At 40.2% G+C, this 21,396-nt stretch overlaps 1 protein-coding gene across 20 annotated transcripts in view; it reads left to right on the top strand.

Annotated features, from left to right (window-relative positions):
• The first annotated feature begins 279 nt into the window (after window positions 1-279).
• Window positions 280-21,396, top strand: part of NF1 (neurofibromin 1) — a 264,921-nt gene continuing 243,804 nt past the window's right edge. For 12 of the 20 annotated variants that reach the window (XM_072747765.1, XM_072747770.1, XM_072747760.1 and 9 more), the window contains exon 1: window positions 312-755. In XM_072747765.1, the coding sequence (XP_072603866.1) occupies window positions 696-755 (60 nt within the window). In that variant the 5' untranslated portion in view covers window positions 312-695. Of the gene's footprint in view, window positions 756-6,640; window positions 6,722-21,396 lie in introns of those variants that run through there. The other 8 variants (XM_072747755.1, XM_072747772.1, XM_072747756.1 and 5 more) reach the window with 4 other exon arrangements.

Genomic DNA, 21,396 nt, shown 5'->3' with positions numbered 1-21,396 from the left:
GCGCTCTAACTTCCCACCGGGGGAGCAATCCAAACCCCGAGGCCCGGCGGGGGAGGGGGAGCCTCCTGCGGCAGCCGGGATGCGAGCGGATGCTCCTGGGTCGGCTCGGACTCTCGCTGGGGGAACCCAGAGCCAGAGTGCAGGTGAGCCCGGCGGCGAAGAGGGACGCGCGCCTCCGGGCCCGGAGGAGTTAGGTGACGTCACCTCCAGGAGGACTCGCTTTTTCATTAATGAAACCGGCCGGCGCGGGCGCATGCGCGGCAGGCCCCCTTCCCTCTCGCTTCCCCCTCCCCTTTCCCAGCCGCGCTCTCAATCTCTAGCTCGCTCGCTCTCCCTCTCCCCGGGCCGTGGAAAGGATCCCACTTCCGGTGGGGTGTCATGGCGGCGTCTCGGACTGTGATGGCTGTGGGGAGACGGCGCTAGTGGGGAGAGCGACCAAGAGGCCCCCTCCCCTCCCCGGGTCCCCCTCCCCCGCCCCCCTTCCCCCTGCCTCCTCGCCAACGCCCCCCTCCCCAGTCCCCCTCCCGGCTGGGCGCAGGCCCCCCATCCCCACCCCCGTGGGAACGTCGGGAGCCCGCACTGCTCAGACCCTCTCCTCGCCTCTGCCCTCACCTCGGCCCCCGCTCCCCGCCCTCTTCCCGGCCCTGGGCGCCGGCCGGCCGGTCCCTCCGCCGCCCCCCGGCCGCGGGGAGGACATGGCCGCGCACAGGCCGGTGGAATGGGTCCAGGCCGTGGTCAGCCGCTTCGACGAGCAGGTAACGGGCCCGTGGCGGGCGGGAGGTGGGAGCGGGGTGGGGGTGGGGTGGGGGCGGGGTGGGTGAGGGGAGGAAGGAGCAGCCGCCTCCCCCGCGGCTGCCTGGGGCTCGGAGGAAGGGAAGGGAAGGGGGGAACCGGAGGGGGTGGCCTCGGGGGGAGGTGCGGGGAGGAGGGGACGGCTGGTAGCTCGGACTCCCCTTCCCTCCGAAGTCGGGGGTGGGGCCTTTTCCCTGACCACCCCTCCGACCCTGCGACCCTCCATCCCCTTTATCCCAGCCCTTCCGCTTGCTAATGAGGATGAGTGACCTGGGGGCGCTTTCAGGGGCTCTCCATCTGGATTTAATCATTCCTCCCCCTTACTTTTTTTTTTTTTTTGAACGGAGATGGTAACGTTTAGGGGTTCTCCTTACCTCAGTGGACCTCTGAAGTGGGGGTGAGTAACGGAAGGAACCCCCAGGCTTGCCTTGTATACCCCCCGGAGGAGAACGATAACATCCCGCCCCTCCCCCAGTTCCTTCAGCTTCCTCTCTTGGACGGGGAAGAGTAGAGGAGAGCAGGGAAAGCACAGGTCTTCTTACTTTCTGCTCCAAGTGCATACCGCACATCTTTTTGGTACCCCGTATGGGCGTCCCCCCCCCCCCCCCCCCCATATCCTGATGAGACCAGACTGGCGTTTACTTTGCCGTTGTAGTAGAAACCGTGGTTCTCGTTTCCCTTTTGCTTCCGAGATATCTCCCCCCCCCCCCTTTTTTTTTCCTTCCTTGATAATTGCAGTCTTCCTCTTTATTTTGCCAGCGGTCTGAGAATGTAAATATGGCTCTCTTGAGTGAGAATCTTGGGGAGTGAAGGGAGAAGGGTGAAAGGAAAAGTGGGAAACTGCATTTGAGTCCCTGACAACAGAGAGCAAGGACAGCTGGGATGTGGTCCTGGAACCAATAATTCTCCTAGTATTTTGTTGTTGTTTTCAACTCTCACCTCTTGGTTGACAAGAGAACTTTCATTGAGAATATTTGGGGTGGGAAAAAAAAAAGTTTTCATAGCTTGGGGAGGTGCCTTTTTATTGCCTGAGCTTCACACACTGAATCCTGGGGCGGATCAGAATGAATGCACACGAAGCCTTTTGTCAGTGGGAATTAGTTTGTGTTGTTGTAGGTAGTTGGGGATGGCTTAAAGGGATGCTTTTTGCAGCTGCAGCTCTACCCTTGGGCTTCCTGTGATGAGGAACTGTTTAAGATTGAATCAATCTATTTTGTTTACTGGATACAATCGTGGGAGCTGAATGGAGCAGGGAGGAGGGCTCCACTTTTATCGGATCCACAAACATTTCCTTACAGGAGTCATAGTGTTTCTGACCTACCTGAAAGATATTTGGGAATAGAGAGCAGGATTAAAAAGAAATTGGAGAAGAAAAGACATAGATAAAATAGAATTACACAACTGTCAGGGGCGTGCAGGAGTTGTTGCGCCCATCCTTCTGTTTCCAGACCAAAAGGCATCTAAGCCAAGTGTACTACTAATCTGAGGAAGTAAAATGTTACTGCATATATTGGCTTGTGTTATTGATAGGGCATTAGATTAAAAACTTGATAGAAAAGACTTTTTCTGTGTAATCTTGAAAAAGAATTTAAAAGGCACATGTAAGAACCCCAAAGCTGAAGCTTGTGGACAGCATAATCTGGATGCAGGAATTTGAAGGAGTCACACCATTGCTATTCTCTGATTTTTTTTTATTGAATATTTTTTCCCCCCAGTCAATTTTGAACTTTATTTCTTCTAACCTGTTGATCTCTAGGCTTATTATCTGCCACGTACAAAAAAGATAGTCTTCTAAATTTTGAAAGAAGAATGATGTTGATTATATACCCAGTAACACAAGTAAATATTTCCTTCTTTTTGTCTCAAGTGTTAAAAGACCTCAGGCCTTATTGTTTGCCTTGTTACGAATATTGTGGGATCAAACTTGCCACCATCTGTTAAAAATTAAGAACATTAGAGTTTTAAACGGAAGCATTTTTGAAAAAATATATTCCTTATGTTGTAATTAAGAGAAAGATAGATAGGGCAAATTATTCCTCACATATTTCTCTTACAAGGTTAGAGCCCCCTGACTTTGCAATACAAAAGTATAAGGGTTTTCACTGTTTAATATAAGGTACTTACCTATATACCTTAACTTACTATTGAAGTAATAAATGTTAGATTCAAATTAGAGTTTAGCTTGAGGTTGGAAAGTGAGAAAACTGAGGCACAGAAATATTAAATGACTTTCCAAGGTCATATGGCAGACCTAATAACAAGAGCCTCAGTATGAAACGTATCCTGCTGCACAATCAGGATATTTTTTTCTGGAAAGTATCTCATAGAATTTGTTTTAATAACCCATTAAGTATAGTTAAGAGGGAAGAGTTTACATTTATATTGAGGGGAAAAAAAGCTCCACGTGTAGTGAGGGGTATTTGTATAAGAGTCTTAAATGTTTTAGCTATTTTTAAAGTTTTAAATTTTGGATATATTTTCTATACTTTGTTTCACTGGGTCTAGAGGGATTCAGGATGCTTTTTATTACAGCTAAGACACGCGTATGTTGAGCCAGAAAGCATGTGCAAGTCTAAAATAACAACTGTTTATGACTGAATTGATGTTTTGGTTGGCCTTCTAATATTTATGGTGATTAAAGCAGAAATGCATTGCAAGCTACTACTGATAATGTTTTGTACTCTGATGGGTATTGCTTGGCAACTTGATGCTGTAGACCCAGTTAAAAGAAGTGTAGACCCAGTTAAAAGAAGCGGTAATATTCCATCTTGATGTTTTGATTTTTAGTCCTTATTTCCAAGTGAGTAAAGTGAAATTGCTGTAACCTGCTAGTATTGCACCTAAATGTAGTATTTATGCCTAAGGTGAATAGTTCTTACCAATTTAAAAAATAATTATCTCCTGGATTAGGGAGATGGCAGTTGAAAAGGTGGAAGGCCAGAAAGCTGAATGAATGTATTAGTTAGATCTGCTTCTCCTTAACCTACCTTTATGATGCTGAATAGTAAGTTTCTAAATTGAAGTTGGCAAATTTAGGTGTGTAACTCTAAATTGTGGCCTATTAGGTTTCTTAATGAATTAGAGAAAACCTTTTTACATGCCCCACCTAGCTCTGTGTGCCCCACCAGTTCTGTGGGACTTTGTTTCTCTCACTTGCTCTCTTTTTAAGATTTACTTATTTATTTTTTTTGAGAGCAAATGAGAGCTGGGGAGAGGACAGAGGAGAGGAAGAGAATCTCAAGCAGACTGGCTGCTGAGTGTGGAGCCTGACTCGGGGCTTGTTCTTACCACCCTGAGATCATTTCCTGAGCTGAAATCAAGAGTCAGACACTCACCTGAATGAGCCACCCAGGCACCCCAGTAGAACTTTGTTTCTGAAAGGGCATACAAGAAAGCTGTGGTTATTTGAAGTTTTTTTTTTTTTTTTCCTTAGGAAATTGAAAAAGTATCTCCAAATGATTTATCATAAATACATTCATTTAAGCATTTTCCATGCCTTATCAAGTTAAGAGTATATAACACCTCCTCCCATTTTGAAGAACATATTAGAGAATAAAGTCTGACTTTTGATTTGAAATGATAGCATATTAGTTATTGTACACTGAATGCTAATTGGAATGTCCTTTGAATATGTGGTATAAAATGCACGCAGTAAGGGCACCTGGGTGGCTTAGTGATTGAGTATCTGCTTCAGTTCAGGTTGTGATCCTGGGGTGTTGGGATTGAGTCTTGCATTGAGCCTGCTTCTCTCTCTGCCTATGTCTCTGCCTCTCTCTTTCTCTGTCTCTCATGAATAAATAAGTAAAATCTTAAAAAAAAAAAATGCATGCAGTATAAAATGATCGGCAAGGGATGCCTGGGTGGCCGAGTCAGTTAAGCTCTGACTCTTGAATTTGGCTCAGGTCATTATCTCAGGGTCCTGGGATTGAGCCCCATGTCTGGTTCCATATTCATTGGGAGTCTGCTTGAAGATTCTCTCTCTCCCTGTCCTGCCCCTCCTGCTACCCCTCTCATGTGCACATACACATGTGCTTTTTCTCTCATAAATAACTAAATCTTTAAAAAAAATGGCAAGTATCTTTGGGGTTTTAAACCACATGTTAATGGCTAAATAGATTTATAAAACTTTGAAGCTGTTTTGGATTAAGAAAAAAATCTCCTAGCCTAGCCTTGTTCTGTCATTTTTATAGGGCCTTAAAAGTAGTTGAATATGAACACTCTTTTGGTAAGGAAAAAAAAGGCTTGTTCTTTATTCTGGAACTCATTTTTAGTTATTATTTTTTAAGATTTTATTTATTCGAGCTTGAGAAAGAGCACGAATGGTGGGGGAAGGGGCAGAGAGAGCAGGAGAAACAGGCTCTCTGCTGGGCAAGAAGCCCATGTGGAGTTCAATCCCAGGACCCCAGGATCATGACCAAAGGCAGATATTTAACTGACTGAGTCCCACCTAGGCACCCCTGGAACTTGTATTTTAAAAAAAAATTTCTTTCCACGGGTCCTCAGTTAGTTCTCTGTGCTCCCTCATTCCTCCTACCTTGTCTAGCATCTTACTTAATTTTTCTTTATGTGAGTGCCTTCCTTTTTGCTTTCAGACTTACTAAGATTTCTTTTCTCAAACATTTACTTGGTCCTGTAGCTTTCTCTCAGTGGATCATTCTTTTTTTCTTTTTGTTGCCAGATACCTGCTGCCTCTACTGTTGATCCACCCAGTTCCTTTATAGCTGAAAACTAGCTTCTGCCACTGCTTTCCTTTTGGATTGTTGCTTTCTTGAAAGTGATTCCTTCTGGCAAAACATAGTGGTTTTTCTCAGCGGTAGTATTCTATAGTACTCTATTACTTCTGGAATACCATACACAGTGTGTATGCTTGCAGATCCTTATATATTGATGTGCTCATTGATCCTTGAACAGATTTGCTTTCTCTGTCATACTATGCTGCCTATTACTGAACGGGGTTCCTGACTGGAGTCTGAGTTTTATTTTTCTATTTACTACTTCTATCTTTATGCTAGCCATTAGATCTCTCCGGATCCTAGATTTTCCTCATGTATCGGAAAAGAATCAACTAGAAAATCTCTAAGGTTCTCTATCTAGTTTAAATATTCAATGATTTTAATATTTTAACAGCCTCTCCCATGCCATAACAGTCCATTGGGAGCTGACTCCACTTAATTTACCAAACTATTTCTCATTATGCCTCAGCATGTACCTATGTCCCAGACAGGTTGGCTCATTCTTCTGTATACATCATGCTTATTCCTGCCTCTCAGCTTTTGTTGAAGGCAGCCCTTGCCTGCATGCTTTCGTTCCTCCTTTGTGCTTTTAAAATTCCTGTCTGTCCTTCAATGTGCAGCTCAAGCTTCATTTTCCCCATGAGGTCTTTTCCGGATTAAAATCATTGCTGTCTCACTTCTTGGTGCGCTTGTCACCTGGGGTTTCTCCCCTCAGGAGGGTTGGTTGAACACAGCTTAATATTTGCTCTTCTCTTTTTGTCAAATAGAGTGTAAACTTTCTAAAAAGCAAGAAGTCTCTGTTAGAATTCTCATAAAGTGACTCCAGGGTCCAGCATAGTTAGGAGCATATAGTATGTCATTAATGGAATGTTTTGTATATGATTCCTGGTTGAAAGATTGATTGGCCCCCCCTCCAAAAAAAAAAAAAAAAGGTTGATTGGCTAAAGGGAGTGGTGATTTTGGCTTTTAAATGGAAATAAGTGAATTTTAATGTAGTGTTTATAATAACCTAGATCTTATAAGTTAAATGATATTTTAACCACGAAGTTTTTTTTTTTTTTTTTAAAGAGAGATAGCTTTGAGGAACTTCTGCCTATTTATATTTCTTCCCACAGAGCTAACATATTTTTTGAATCAAGTTTCAGATCTGATTAAAACTACCTTTGTGGTCTTGGATTTGTCACTTACTTTTAGTGGTAAGTCTCTACATAAGGAAATGTTTTGCAGTAGTCTGCTAGGATAATGAATGCAAAGCACTTTGAAAAATCTGAAAGTATTTAAATGTAAGATTTACACATTGTCTTTACAGCTTATTGACTATTGTGTTTTCACTAAATAAGGGAGATTGGTCTCTGGATATCCCCACCCCCCCAAACGTACCTTGGCTGATGATATACATGCTGTAGTGTAGCATTCATTGACACGTACTGAGTGCATCCTTATGTAGTATAACATGGATGTCTACAATTGATTTTTCTTGCTTTATCATTTAATTTGTAGCAAATATATGGCACCTCAAGTTTGGGACATTTAATATAAAAGCTGTCGTAAGATAGTGTGAATTTAGCCAGCAATATTGTTACATTTGATTTTAAATATTCCTACACTGTTTAAAAAAATATTTTATTTATTTATTTGAGAGAGAGACAGAGGCAGAAGGAGAAGCAGAAGCAGACTCCCCACTGAGCAGGGAGTCTGACACAGGGCTCCATCTCGGGACCCCGGGATTGCAACCTGAGCTGAAGGCAGATGCTCAACCACTGAGCCACCTAGGCGCCCCTATTCCTACACTTTTGACATTTTGAACAATAGGAAATTAGGTTCTTATATCCGCTTCCTCCTATTTTCATTCTTATTTTTTGATGTCTTTAGCATGGTCCTTACAGAAAAGGTTAGTGATCTATTGCAATATCATAGTGCCTTATTCTTACATCTTTTTTCTTTGGATTACTTAGACTGCAATGGGGCATTTTTGTTTTAGTCTTCAAATTTGGTGTTTTGGGGCTCTATATAGACTCTGTTTTGTTGCATTTTAACAAAATGCTTCTAAGGGTGAGCAGTGTATTAACTAAGAACATGTGTTTTGCAGATGTGTTCCTTCAGCTCCAGTATATTCTTCATATGGGGGTTATGTATGTATATCAGACAAGGGACAAGAGGTAGAAGAAGGCTTGTGTTTTTTTTTTTTTTTTTTAAAGAAAGTTTAAGGAGGAGAATATTCCATAGAAGAAATAGAAGGGGAGGTTTGTGGTCAGCTTAAACTGTTAAAAGGCTTAGAATCAATATTGAAGTAGAATATGGACATCTTAAGCTCTTTTTTGCAGAGGATTGACTTGTATTTATAAAAGCATTGGCTTTTTTTAATCTGACTTCTCTTACAATACTCCATTTTCTGCAGGTGAAGAGGGAAAGATGAGAGTTTGTTTTGACCTTAAAGAATAGAAAAGTTAAGGTGTTTTATGTTGTAGTGACTGAATTTAAGGTTCCAGCAATCTGTAAAATTCTGTATTGTATTAGGTGCCAGAGCCTCAGTAAACAGAGCACTCTGAGAAGTAATGCTGAAGAAAATTTTAACAGTATAGAATATGAATAACTGGAATTGGTAGTGCCCTCATTAAAGTCTCTCAAGGTGCATGCAGTAGACTGCCTATCTGACCACTTCAAATGTCCTATGCCACTGATATATATATATATATATATATATATATATATATATATATATATTTACATTCTTTAGTTCTCTGAGAGCGGCTTTTGAGCCATTGTCTTTATCATCAAAAGAACTTCTGTTGAGACAAAGCCCCAAGCTAATATGGAATCCCATCCTATTATTATGAGGAATTGGAATTATTCTCTAAACCTTTACATATATTTTTTAAAATTTTATTTGTTTATTCATGAGAGACCATGAGACACACACACACACACACACACACACACACACACAGAGAGAGAGAGAGAGAGAGGCACAGACACAGAGGGAGAAAGCAGGCTCCATGCAGGGAGCCCGACGTGGGACTCGATCCCAGGTCTCCACCATCACACCCTAGGCCGAAGGTGGCGCTAAACTGCTGAGCCACCCGGGATGCCCTACATATTTTTTACTATAAATGGCACTAATTACTTTGCAGTAGCAATACTTTGAGGTGCAAACTTCAGATTGCCTATTTTCTTTAAACCACAGGTTGGCTGTCTTTTAGTTTGGTTTATGGTTGCCACTTACAGTCTATAAGCTATAGCTTTTGAGTGTCTATCCTATTGAATTTCAGAGAACTTGTACTGCTGAAATCCTTTCCCTCTTCACTTCATGTCCCTGAAGCAGGGTAGTATATCTAGTGCAAGAGGCATGAAGTTAATTGAGTAAATAGCAGGACTTTTAGAAATATATTTTAAAGATTTTTTTACCTAACCATTTTTTTTAAGATTTTATTTATTTATTTATTTATTTATTTATTTATTTATTTTAAAGATTTTATTTATTTACTCATAGAGACAGAGAGAGAGAGGCAGAGACACAGGCAGAGGGAGAAGCAGGCTCCATGCAGAGAGCCCGACGTGGGACTCGATCCAGGGTCTCCAGGATCACGCCCTGGGCTGCAGGCGGCGCTAAACCGCTGCGCCACCGGGGCTACCCCAGATTTTATTTATTTATTCATGAAAGATACAGAGAGAGGCAGAGACATAGGCAGAGGGAGAAGCAGGCTCCCCAGCAGGAGCCTGATGCTCAACTACATCCCAGGACTTGGGGATAATGCCCTGAGTCTAAGGCAGACACTCAACCACTGAGCCACCCAGGTGTCCCAGCCTAACTTATCTTTAATCATAGTTATATATCCAGGTAGTGACCTTGTAGGCTATTACCACTCATAATAATCTCAAGTGACCCTTTTCACTTTAATTGTTGACAGCTTTCCTTGGGTAGTCTTCATAATAATTTAGGCATGAAAAAACAACCACCTCAGATTTGTGATGGCAGTAAACTAGGTATTAAACAACAAAAAAAAAACTTTTTATGGTACAGCTTACAGGGTGGCCTTGGACCTGTCACTTCACTGAACTTCAGATTTTTATGTTTTTATGTTTCCATCTGTAAAATGGGTATAATACCTGCCTACTCATATCATGGGCTTGTTCAGTGTCTTAGGTGTGAATCTTTTACATGAAAGGAAGCTGTAAATAGTCATAAAAATGTATTACTGTGATCTTCATCCTGCGCAGTATTTTTTCTTTTCTTTTTTGCGCAGTATTTTTTCTATACCATCTTTATAGTTTGAGGATTATTATATAGTTTGGTATTATATTATTATTACTCTGCATGAGGAAAAATAAAACTAGAGATGCAGAGCAACTTGTTCACAATCCTATGACATGTAATTAATTGAGTTTAAACTAGAGTGTGGGTGTTAATCCTTAAAGCAGTAGCTTTTCAATAAATAGAGCTTTACAAAGGAGGTCTAAATTTTTTAACAGCACAAATATGTAAAGTGAGGAATGTATTATTGCTTCTTCACTCAAAGATGAGTTGTTAACATTTTACCTTTTACGTTCACATGAGCATATCTGGAAATCTTTTAGCATATCTGGTCATGTGTTGGACATAACTAGATATACATTTTAAACATTGTATCTTTGATTTTATTATTTATCGTTTTTAAAAGATTTATTTTTATCATTTTAAAATATTTTATTCATGAGAGACACAGAGAGAGAGGCAGAGACATAGGCAGAGGGAGAAGCAGACTCCCTATGGGGAACCTGGTGTGGGACTCGATCCTAGGACCCCAGGATCACGACCTGAATCAAAGGCAAGAAGCTCAACCACTGAACCACCCAGGTGCCCATTATTTATCATTCTTCTTTTCACCATATCAAAGCTTCTTTTTTACTGTTAGAAGTTTTAAAATTGTCTCCTCTCCCATTTTTTAAAGATTTATTTATTTATTTATTTGAGAGAGAGTGTGTGCATGCAAAAAAGCATGGGGGGTGGTGAGCAGAGGAAGAGGGACAAGCAGACTGACTCCATGCTGAATTCTGAGCCTGATGCTGGGCTCGATCTATCAACTCTGAGATCATGACCTGTGCCAAAAGTCAAGAGTTGAGGTGTCCCAAAATTGTTCCCCTTTTATTTAGTTTTATAATATTGCGTTATACTCACTGCAGATTCTTAGGTGAGGAGAGTTGAATTCTGAAGGAGAGAATAGAATTTGTTAGAATACGGACAATGTACAATTATAAATTTGAGATTATTTATTTGATTTTTTTTATCTTGGCATTTTATTTTCCAGCTTTGTAAAATTGATTTTTTTACTCTAAGAACATTCCATTAAGGATTTGATTAATTTTGAGGCAACTCTTTAAACTTTGGTAGTATTTGAGTACTTTATTCTATTGGATTCCTAGATATTTGTTTTTCTTTTCTTTTTTTACTTGCTATATCAATTTTTTTTTATCTCCCTCTCCCCCCACAACATCTCTCAAACCATCTAGATTTTTGGAGTATCTTTTTAACTTTGTTCTTAGCTCAGGGCTGGGAAAGTATTTTTCTTTTATAACTCCAGGCAGGTCTTCCTTTTGGGTAATGGACTGGAGGTCAGGGAGGTGGGAGAGCATTTGTATTTCCTTTTATGTTTCAGTTTTTGGCCTCTGATAACTGAACTTGCAAGTAGAGAATGGAAGAAGTAGGCGGTTTTGTTTTTTGGTCAAGTGTTGGCAACAAAGCACAATGAAGACCTGTGCTTTGGTTTCTGCCCTGACTCAACTGCCTTGTGATACGTAAATCTAAATTCTGAGTTGTTTCATTATTTGTAAGATGGGAGAAATAGGTTCTGACAGTCTGAAAGTCTTATAATTCTTAAAATGGATTTATTTTTATTTTTTAGAGCCAGTCTTCTGACTAAAGATATCATTTTTATTACTGATTGGTTAGTCAGAGATCCTTAGAATAACCTGAAATTATTTAAATCCACTTCTGCAATAGCCTTGGCAGATAATTGTCCAACTTCTATTTGGACATTTATTTAAAAAAAATACAGTAGTAATTCTTGTTCATTGTAGAAATACAGCAAATTACAGGCACACACAATGAATAAAAGTCATTTATAATACCACACCTCAGAGAGAACCACATTTAAAATTTGAGTATATAATGAAGTGTGACAATTCTGAAATCAGGCTGTCTGGGTTTGAATTCTTGGGCTCCACTTTTCCACTCTTCCCTAGCCCTTGGCCAACTTCTTTAAGCTTCAGTTTCTTCACTTGTAGAGTCAATAAAAGTACCTAATTCTCAGAGGTGGTTGTGAGATTTTAAAGTAGGAAGTACTTGTAAAGCATGTGGCACAGTTTCTTGCACATGGAAGGAGCTCAGTAAATGTTAGCGACTGTTATTGTTAGGTTATTGAAATTGAATGAGATACGCTGTTTTATTATCTGCTCTCTTAACATACCAACATAATGTGAACATTTGCGTATTTGATTACATTTTCCTTAACAGTACTTAAAAATTTTGAGTAATTTTAATTTTTCTTAATACTTTAGAAATTTTTAAATTTTCTCTGTTGACCATGTTTGTAATCAGAAAAACCACCAGTAACAAAGTAAATATTACTTGATAAAATATGACTAGGATATATTAATATACAAAGTTACAATCTCAATTTCTAGCACTAAAAGGTAAATGTATAAGTAGGACCTGAATGAAATGAATGCTAAAGTATAAGGGCTTGTTACGGTGCCTTTAGCCACCTAGGTGAGAGTGGACCATGACTTGTATACAAGAGCAGTCTCCTTGTTGGGTGTATTGATTTTAGAGTTTTCAAGGATGGTTATGTGGTTGTACCACACATAATTTAACCAGTCCAATTAAAGAGATTAGGATAAATCTTTTTTTTTTTAAATATTTTATTTATTCATGAGAGACACACAGAGAGAGAGAGAGAGAGAGAGAGATTGAGAGAGGCAGAGACACAGGCAGAGGGAGAAGCAGGCTCCATGCAGGGAGCCTGATGTGAGACTTGATCACGGGTCTCTAGGATCAGGCTCTGGGCTGAAGGCGGTGCTAAACCACTGAGCCCCCCCCCCCCCCCCCCCCAGAGATTAGGTTAAATCTTTTATCTTTTCTTATCTGTTATTATACTATGATAGATATGCAAATTTTAAAACATGATATGCAATTTTATTTTGCCCTCTGGGTGACCCAGGGATACTAAATCTCAAGGTAACCCATTCCATTAGTAAAATTATAATTGTTAGAAACTCAAATGAACCTTATCTATTGTATTTGATCAATAAACATTTAAGCACCTACTATTTGTGATACATGCTGAGCATTGTGGTACATGCTAGGATAATAAAGACAAAATATGGCTCTTGGTCTCAAGATACCTGAAGTCTGGTAAGGGAGAAAGACAATAAGAAAATTAGGGTGAATATTATGATAGATGCCTAGAGAACAATGGGTGCATGTAAGAGGAGCATTTATTTTATTGTATTTTTCTATCAATCAATCAAGTAGGCTCCATACTCCAGTGTAGGGCCTAAACTCACAACTCTGAGATCACGAGTCAGATGCTCTGCCCACTGAGGGAGCCAGGTATGCCTGAGGAGCAAATTTAGACTGGGCAGTCATGGAGAGCTTGTCAGGGAAAGTGAAGCCTAAACTGGATTGTGACTCTTACAGGGTTTTGTATGCCATACAGAAATGTTTAAATTCCCTTTTGAAGGCTTTGGGCAAATAGACTTATCCTTATGTGAGAGAGGTTGGAGAATATAATAAAGGGAAATGATGGAATGAAGTACCATAGGATGTAGAAGAAAATAGGGATCTTAAATTCAGATAGTGGAATTAGAGACTGAGATGGTAGAGAAGGAATGAATGGGTTTAATTTATCATAGCTGTTGGAATAAATGAGAATGGGTGCAGTTTAAGGACACTTAGCAATACAGGACAATTATCAAGGACTCAGCTGAATTTGGAGACCATATCTTTATTTTGGTGGTGGTCACTAGAATTAAGATCAAGGAAGGTTAAAGATCAGATGTTGGATAGGTGGTCCACCTTAATATTGAAGTCACTTAGATTAACGTCAGATTTAGCAAACAGGATGTCCAGTTAAATATGAATTTCAGGGGCACTTGGGTGGCTCAGTCAGTTAAGTGTCCAACTCTTGGTTTTGGCTCAGATCATGATCTCAGGGTGGTGAGATTGAGCCCTGTATTGGGCTCCATGCTCAGCGTGGGCCTGCTTAAGATTCTCTGCCTTGTTCTCTCCCTCCACCCTCCCTCCTGCTTGTATGTGCTTGTATGCTCTCCCTCACTTTTCTTTTTTAGAAAGAGAGACACAGGGAGAGGGAGAGCGAGAATTCTTTTTTTTTTTTTTTTAATTTTATTTCTTTATTCATGACACAGAGAGAGAGGCAGAGACATAGGCAGAAGGAGAAGCAGACTCCCTATGGGGAGTCTGAGATGTGGGACTTTTTTCTTTGTTTTCTTTTTTTTTTTAATTTTTAAAATTTATTTATGATAGTCACAGAGAGAGAGAGAGAAGCAGAGACATAGGCAGAGGGAGAAGCAGGCTCCATGCACTGGGAGCCTGACGTGGGATTCGATCCTGGGTCTCCAGGATCGCGCCCTGGGCCAAAGGCAGGTGCCAAACCGCTGCGCCACCCAGGGATCCCTTTTTCTTTTTTCTTTTTAAAGATTTTATTTATTCATGAGAGACACAGAGAGAGGCACAGACACAGGCAGAGGGAGAAGCAGGGTCCATGCAGGGAGCCCGACGTGGGACTCAATCCCGGGTCTCCAGGATCACACCCTGGGTGGAAGGCAGGCACTAAACCTCTAAGCCACCTAGGGATTCCCGAGAGCGAGAATTCTAAGCAGGCTTCATGTGCAGTGCGGAGCCTGATGCCAGGTTAGATCTCACATCCCTGAGGTCATGACCTGAGCCAAAATCAAGAGTCGGTTGCTTAACTACCTCCAAGATAAATAAATAAAAAAAATCTTTAAAAAAGAAATGTAGGGACGCCTGGGTGGCTCAGCAGTTGAGCATCTGCCTTTGGCTCAGGGCATGATCCTGGGAACCAGGATCAAGTCCTACATTGGGCTCCCTGCAAGGAGCCTGCTTCTCCCTCTGCCTGTGTCTCTGCGTGTCTCTGCGTCTCTCTGCGTCTCTCATGAATAAATAAATAAGACCTTTAAAAAAAAGAAATGTAAATTTCAAATAAATAACAGATAAATGTTTAAGTATTTCACAAGTATTTTTTTTTTTTTTTAAAGATTTTATTTATTCATGAGAGACACAGAGAGAGGCAGAGACACAGGCAGAGGGAGAAGCAGGCCCCATGCAGGGAGCCTTATGCGGGACTTGATCCCAGGATTCCAGGATCACGCCCTGGGCCAAAGGCAGGCGCCAACCCGCTGAGCTACTCAAGGATCCCGGTATTTCACAAGTATTGATGGGATATATTTATACTAAAAAAAAAGAATTACTCATGTTTATTTGAAATTCAGATTTCATTGCAAGTCCAGTATTATCAGGTAACACTAACCTGGATGATACCCGGATGGTGATGGATCTCAGGTAGAGGAGAAACTGAGCCAGGAGCCAAATTGTTTTGATGATTAGGGAAAATATCTAGAAAGTTGGTAGGTGACTATGACAAGGTTATGATTTTTTTTTTATAAATTTATTTTTTATTGGTGTTCAATTTGCCAACATATAGAATAACACCCAGTGCTCATCCCGTCAAGTGCCCACCTCAATGCCCGTCACCCAGTCACCCCCACCCCCTGCCCACCTCCCCTTCCACCACCCCTAGTTCGTTTCCCAGAGTTAGGAGTCTTTCATGTTCTGTCTCCCTTTCTGATATTCCCCACTCATTTTTCTCCTTTCCCCTTTATTCCCATTCACTATTTTTTATATTCCCCAAATGAATGAGACCATATGTTTGTCTTTCTCCGACTGACTTACTTCACTCAGCATAATACCCTCCAGTTTCATCCACGTCGAAGCAAATGGTGGGTGTTTGTCGTTTCTAATGGCTGAGTAATATTCCATTGTATACATAAACCACATCTTCTTTATCCATTCATCTTTCGATGGACACCGAGGCTCCTTCCACAGTTTGGCTATTGTGGACATTGCTGCTAGAAACATCGGGGTGCAGGTGTCCCGGTGTTTCGTTGCATCTGCATCTTTGGGGTAAATCCCCAGCAGTGCAATTTCTGGGTCGTAGGGAAGGTCTATTTTTAACTCTTTGAGGAACCTCCACACAGTTTTCCAGAGTGGCTGTACCAATTCACATTCCCACCAAAAGTGCAGGAGGGTTCCCCTTTCCTCTACATCCTCTCCAACATTTGTGGTTTCCTGCCTTGTTAATTTTCCCCATTCTCACTGGTGTGAGGTGGTATCTCATTGTGGTTTTGATTTGTATTTCTCTGATGGCAAGTGATGCGGAGTATTTTCTCATGTGCTTGTTGGCCATGTCTATGTCTTCCTCTGTGAGATTTCTGTTTATGTCTTTTGCCCATTTCATGATTGGATTGTTTGTTTCTTTGCTGTTGAGTTTATTTATTTATTTATTTTAAAGATTTTATTTATTTACTCACGAGAGACATAGAGAGGCTGAGACACAGGCAGAGGGACAAGCAGGCTCCATGCAAGGAGCCCGATGTGGGACCCGATCCCGGGTCCCCAGGATCACACCCTGGGCTGCAGGCGGAGCTAAACCACTGCACCACCGGGGCTGCCCTGCTGTTGAGTTTAATAAGTTCTTTATAGATCTTGGAAACTAGCCCTTTATCTGATACGTCATTTGCAAGTATCTTCTCCCATTCTGTAGGTTGTCTTTGAGTTTTGTTGAGGGTATCTTTTGCTGTGCAAAAGCTTCTTATCTTGATAAAGTCCCAATAGTTCATTTTTAAGGTTATGATTTTAATTGAAGTGTAGTTGACATACAATATTATGTTAGTTTCAGGTGTATAACATACTGATTTGACATTTACATACATTATGAAATGATCACTATAAGTCTAGTTACATAGTTATTACAATATTATTGACTATATTCCCTATGCTGTACTTTACATTCACAAGACTTATTTTGTAACTGAAAGTATGTACCTCAATTCCCTTCACCTGTTTTGCCCATCCCCCTACTCCACTCCCCTCTGGCAATCCCCAGTTTGTTCTGTTTCTGTTTTGTTTGTTCATTTGTTTTGTTTTTTAGATTCCTCATACAAGTGGGATTGTATGGTATTTGTCAGTCTGACTTCTTTCATGTAGCTTAATACCCTTTTAGGTCCATCTATGTTGTCATAAATGATACAATGATAGTACTCAGGTATATCATTTTTTATCCTTTTTCTCAGTATTCTTGTATATGAGGGTGCTATGTGAGATTAAAAACAATAAATGGCTTAAAAAAGGCAGAACATCGAGTACACTATGTTTTTGGTATTCATGCGATTACCAGTGTAGTAAACCTGTAAAAGAACTTTATGTATGTATGTATGTATGTATTTATTTATTTATTTATTTATTATTTTTAAAAGATTTTATTTCTTTATTCATGAGAGAGAGAGAGAGAGAGAGAGAGGCAGAGACACAGAGGAGACGTAGACTCCATGCAGGAAGCCTGATGTGGGACTCAATCCTGGGACTCCAGGATCACGCCCTGGGCCGAAGGCAGGCGCCAAACCATTGAGCCACCTAGGGATCCCCGACCCGTCAAAGAGTATTGATCGGAATGTGTGCGCATGTGTGTTTTTAAAAAAATTTTTTATGAAAAGTTTCGAACATACACAAAAGTAGAGAGATGATTGTAAATGAATCCCCATGTACCCATTACCCAGTTTCTACTCAGATTTTTCATCCGTACTCCTATTCATTTCTTGCCCAGGACCTCTCCATTATGAAGCAATCCTGCTTACCATTTCAGGCTTACTTATTCCTTTTTTTTTTTTTTTCTTTTTAAGATTTATTTATTTATTTATTCATGATAGACACAGAGAGAGAGAGAGAGAGAGAGAGAGAGAGAGAGAGAGAGGCAGAAACATAGGCAGAGGGAGAAGCAGGCTCCATGCAGGGAGCCCGATGCGGGACTCCATCCCGGGACTCCAGGATTGTGCCCTGGGCCAAAGGCAGGCGCTAAACCGCTGAGCCACCCAGGGATCCCCGGCTTACTTATTCCTAACTTATGCTGATTTTAAGAGCTTGTGATATAAAAATAGTACTCAATTAGGAATTAGAAAACTTCAATTTGAGTCCTTACTTTCTGAGTAGTGAGTTAAGCTGGATAAATCAAGCTGTCTTGAATTCTAGATTCTTAATATATTGAAAGGAGCATGGACTGTGGAGGGGAAATAAGGCTACTTCCCCTATTTCACAGGGCTCTGTGTGAATCAAAAATATGAGATAAGATGAGATAATATATGTGAAGGTACTTTGTAAACTCACTTTATACATGTAACATTTCATTCTTGTTAGTAAATAAATGGTGCTTCCTTCTGTAAGGGCTTAAAAGTCATCTGCATAATAATCAGTCTTAGAATTATCTTGTGGTTGACATTAAATTCATTCTATAGTCCTGAAATCACATTTTCACCTTGACCCACCTCTGTGTTTTGACAATTGAAGCAACATTTTCTCATTCCCAGTCTGGCACCTTTCTGTTTTTCCTGAGTTCTTAAAGTTCACTTTCACTGACAGTGTTTCCCTTATCATATTTGTAAATTTTTTAAAAAAGATTTTATTTATTTATTCATGGGAGACACAGAGAGAGAGGCAGAGACACAGGCAGAGGGAGAAGCAGGCTCCATGCAGGAAGCCTGATGCGGGACCGATATTGGTACTCCAGGATCATGGATCTGCCCTGGGCCAAAGGCAGACGCTCAACTGCTGAGCCTCCCAGGCATCCCTGTTTGTAAATTTTAATGAATTAATCCAATTTTTTAGATTAATTCAGATAGACTTAAATTCAGATACAACAGATGGATGGGGTCTTTATGCTCTAAGAGTTCTGATGGCTCTCAACAATGCTCTTTTTCAAATGTGAAGATCGTTTTATTTTCTGGTAGAACAATTAGAGTAAAATTGAATTGAATAGTTGTGTTTTTATCCCCTCTTACTATTATACTATATACTCTGATTGGTGGTTCTTGTCCTTCCTCCTTAAATTTTAATATATTTTCAAAAGCTGTTAAATGTTTTAACATTTTTTCTTTAAAATATTTACTCTGAACTTTCAAGTCTTTTATACTCCTCTATCAATTTGTCTATTGGATATAGTGTATATTCTTTCTTAAATGTCCTTATCAATATTGAACTCTAAGAGAGGGGAGAAGAGGAATAACTGGTATAGGCACATTGATTTATGTAGAAATGCCAGCTTTATCAGGTCACTTAAGACTCATGTTAAAAGTATAGATTTCCTGGTCCCACTGAACGTCTGATTTGCTAGAGGTATGGACAGTGGGGTTGCATTTAAAAAATCTCTCCCAAGTCATTTTGATGTAAAGCTGGGTTTATGAATCCCTGCTGTATGATATGCGGGGAGACTTCAGCTTATGGGCAGTATTTAGGGGGTCATAGTATACTCCTCTATAACACCACAACAAGTAGAAAGAAACTGGATGAACTTTGAAAGTCATACTATAAAAAATACTGGAGGGGTGTAGAAATAATGAGGACTAGGTGAATTAAAATTCCAGAGGTTGAAGAGCCCTTTGTAGGTAAGAAGAGAATTGATGACATTTGCTGATTCTGAACACAGGCTGGAGAAAAAGGATGAACCAAAGGTGAAATGAGTCTTACTAAAACTGCAGCATAGCACTGACAGTTCAATTCCTGAATGGATTAAAATGATCAGCCCCTTTTATCCCTTTTGACTAATGGAGTAAATGGCGAACTCTGAGGGGGAAGATATGTTGTAGAGTTTCTGAGATTCTTTCATTTATATTATCCAGGACACAATGAACTAAAAAATTCAAAGGTGGAAAACTGTGATTCCTAATCAAGAAGAAAAATAAAGTAATTCCAAATAGCAGACTGAGACTTTAAAGTAACTATAACATGCTAAAGAAAATGTAGGAAAAGGGATCCCTGGGTGGTGCAGCGGTTTGGTGCCTGCCTTTGGCCCAGGGCGTGATCCTGGAGACCCGGGATCGAATCCCATGTCGGGCTCCTGGTGCATGGAGCCTGCTTCTCCCTCTGCCTATGTCTCTGCCTCTCTCTCTCTCTCTGTGTGACTATCATAAAAAAAAAAAAAATGTAGGAAAGGATAGACAAATGGATGAAAAGTTGAAGAATTTCTATAGAGAATTGGAATCTGGGACACCTGGGTGGCTCAGTGGTTGAACATCTGCCTTTGGCTCAGAGCGTGATCCTGGGATCCCGGTCGAGTCCCCCATTGGGATCCCTGTGGGGAGCCTGCTTATCCCTCTGCTTATGTCTCTGTCTCTCTGTCTCTCTGTCTCTCTCTCTCTGTCTCTCATGAATAAATAAATAAATCTTAAAAAAGAATTGGAATCCATGGAAAGGAATTAAATAGATATCCGAGGAATAAAAAACATAACATTGGTTGCTTAACATCTTTCATTTAGATGGTAATTAGAAAACTTTAGAGCAGGACTCTAGGACCTTGCTCTACCCCTTGCCCTACTCTTCCTTTTTCTTTAAAAAAAAAAAAAAAAAAAGAAAGAAAATGGGAAAACAGGCCAATTGAGTATGTATTACTTATGTACATGAATAGACTACATCTGTCTTGTTCACTGCTGTATTTCTAGGGATTAGTACAGTGTGTGATACATTAAAAACAAAAACCCCAGGAAAACAAAAAGCCCCATGTATCTAAACTTATTCATTGGATGAATTTAATAGGCTAAATATAACCAAAGACAAGATTAAAGACCTCTTAGGCAAGTCAGTGGAAAATACCCAGTTTGAAGCCCAGGAAGGATAAAGAAGGGAAAAAGTGGAATAGAATTTGATAGGGCAGCCCCAGTGGCTCAGCGGTTTAGTGCCGCCTTCAGCCCAGGGCCTGATCCTGGAGACCTGGGATCAAGTCTCACATCAGGCTCCCTGCATGGAGCCTGCTTCTCCCTCTGCCTGTGTCTCTGCCTCTATCTCTCTCTGTGTCTCTCATGAAAAAATAAATAAAATCTTAGAAAAAGAGCTTAAGAGATATGTGGAACACTAGTAAAAAGTTGAATAATGTATGACTGGAGACCCAGATGAGAGAAGAGAGATTAATGTGGGAGCAGATATTTGAAAAGATAGTGGTAAGACATTTTCCAAAATTGATGAAACACATCAACCTATATATTCAAATAGTTTAGCAAACTCCAAGTGGGATAAATACAAAGAAGTACCCTTACGCACATCTTAATTGAACTATTGAATACTAGAGACAAGAGAAATTCTTAAAAGCAACCAGAAAGGGAAAAAAAGACACTACTTTCAAAGGAACAATAGTATAGCTGATAGCTGACTTTGAACACAATTGTAGAAACTGGAAAATAATGGAAAGACATTTTTCGTGTCAAAAGAAAAAACTTTCAAGTTAGAATTCTATTCCCAGCAGAGAAATCCTTCAGAAATGAAGGTGAAATAAAGATAAACAGATGCTGAGAGAATTAATCACCAGCGAATTACTCTGTAAGAACTCTAAAGAAAGTTCTTTAGGCAGAAGAGAAATGGCTCAAGTGAAGAGTAAAACTATAGGAAATTATGAAGAGCACCTAATTGGCTGTTAAAATGAGTAAAATATACAGTATGAATCAATATCAAAAAGTCCTTTTTCCACACCCTTTAGAAACTTTATTGGAACTTTTTAGGAATTTATTATTCTAGAATAATAGTATTTCTATAGCTTTA

This window comes from Vulpes vulpes, chromosome 2, assembly GCF_048418805.1.
Source record: "Vulpes vulpes isolate BD-2025 chromosome 2, VulVul3, whole genome shotgun sequence".
Lineage (NCBI taxonomy): Eukaryota > Metazoa > Chordata > Mammalia > Carnivora > Canidae > Vulpes > Vulpes vulpes.
The sequence above is the reverse complement of the archived record's forward strand: the minus strand, read 5'-3'. Positions and strand labels throughout refer to the sequence as shown.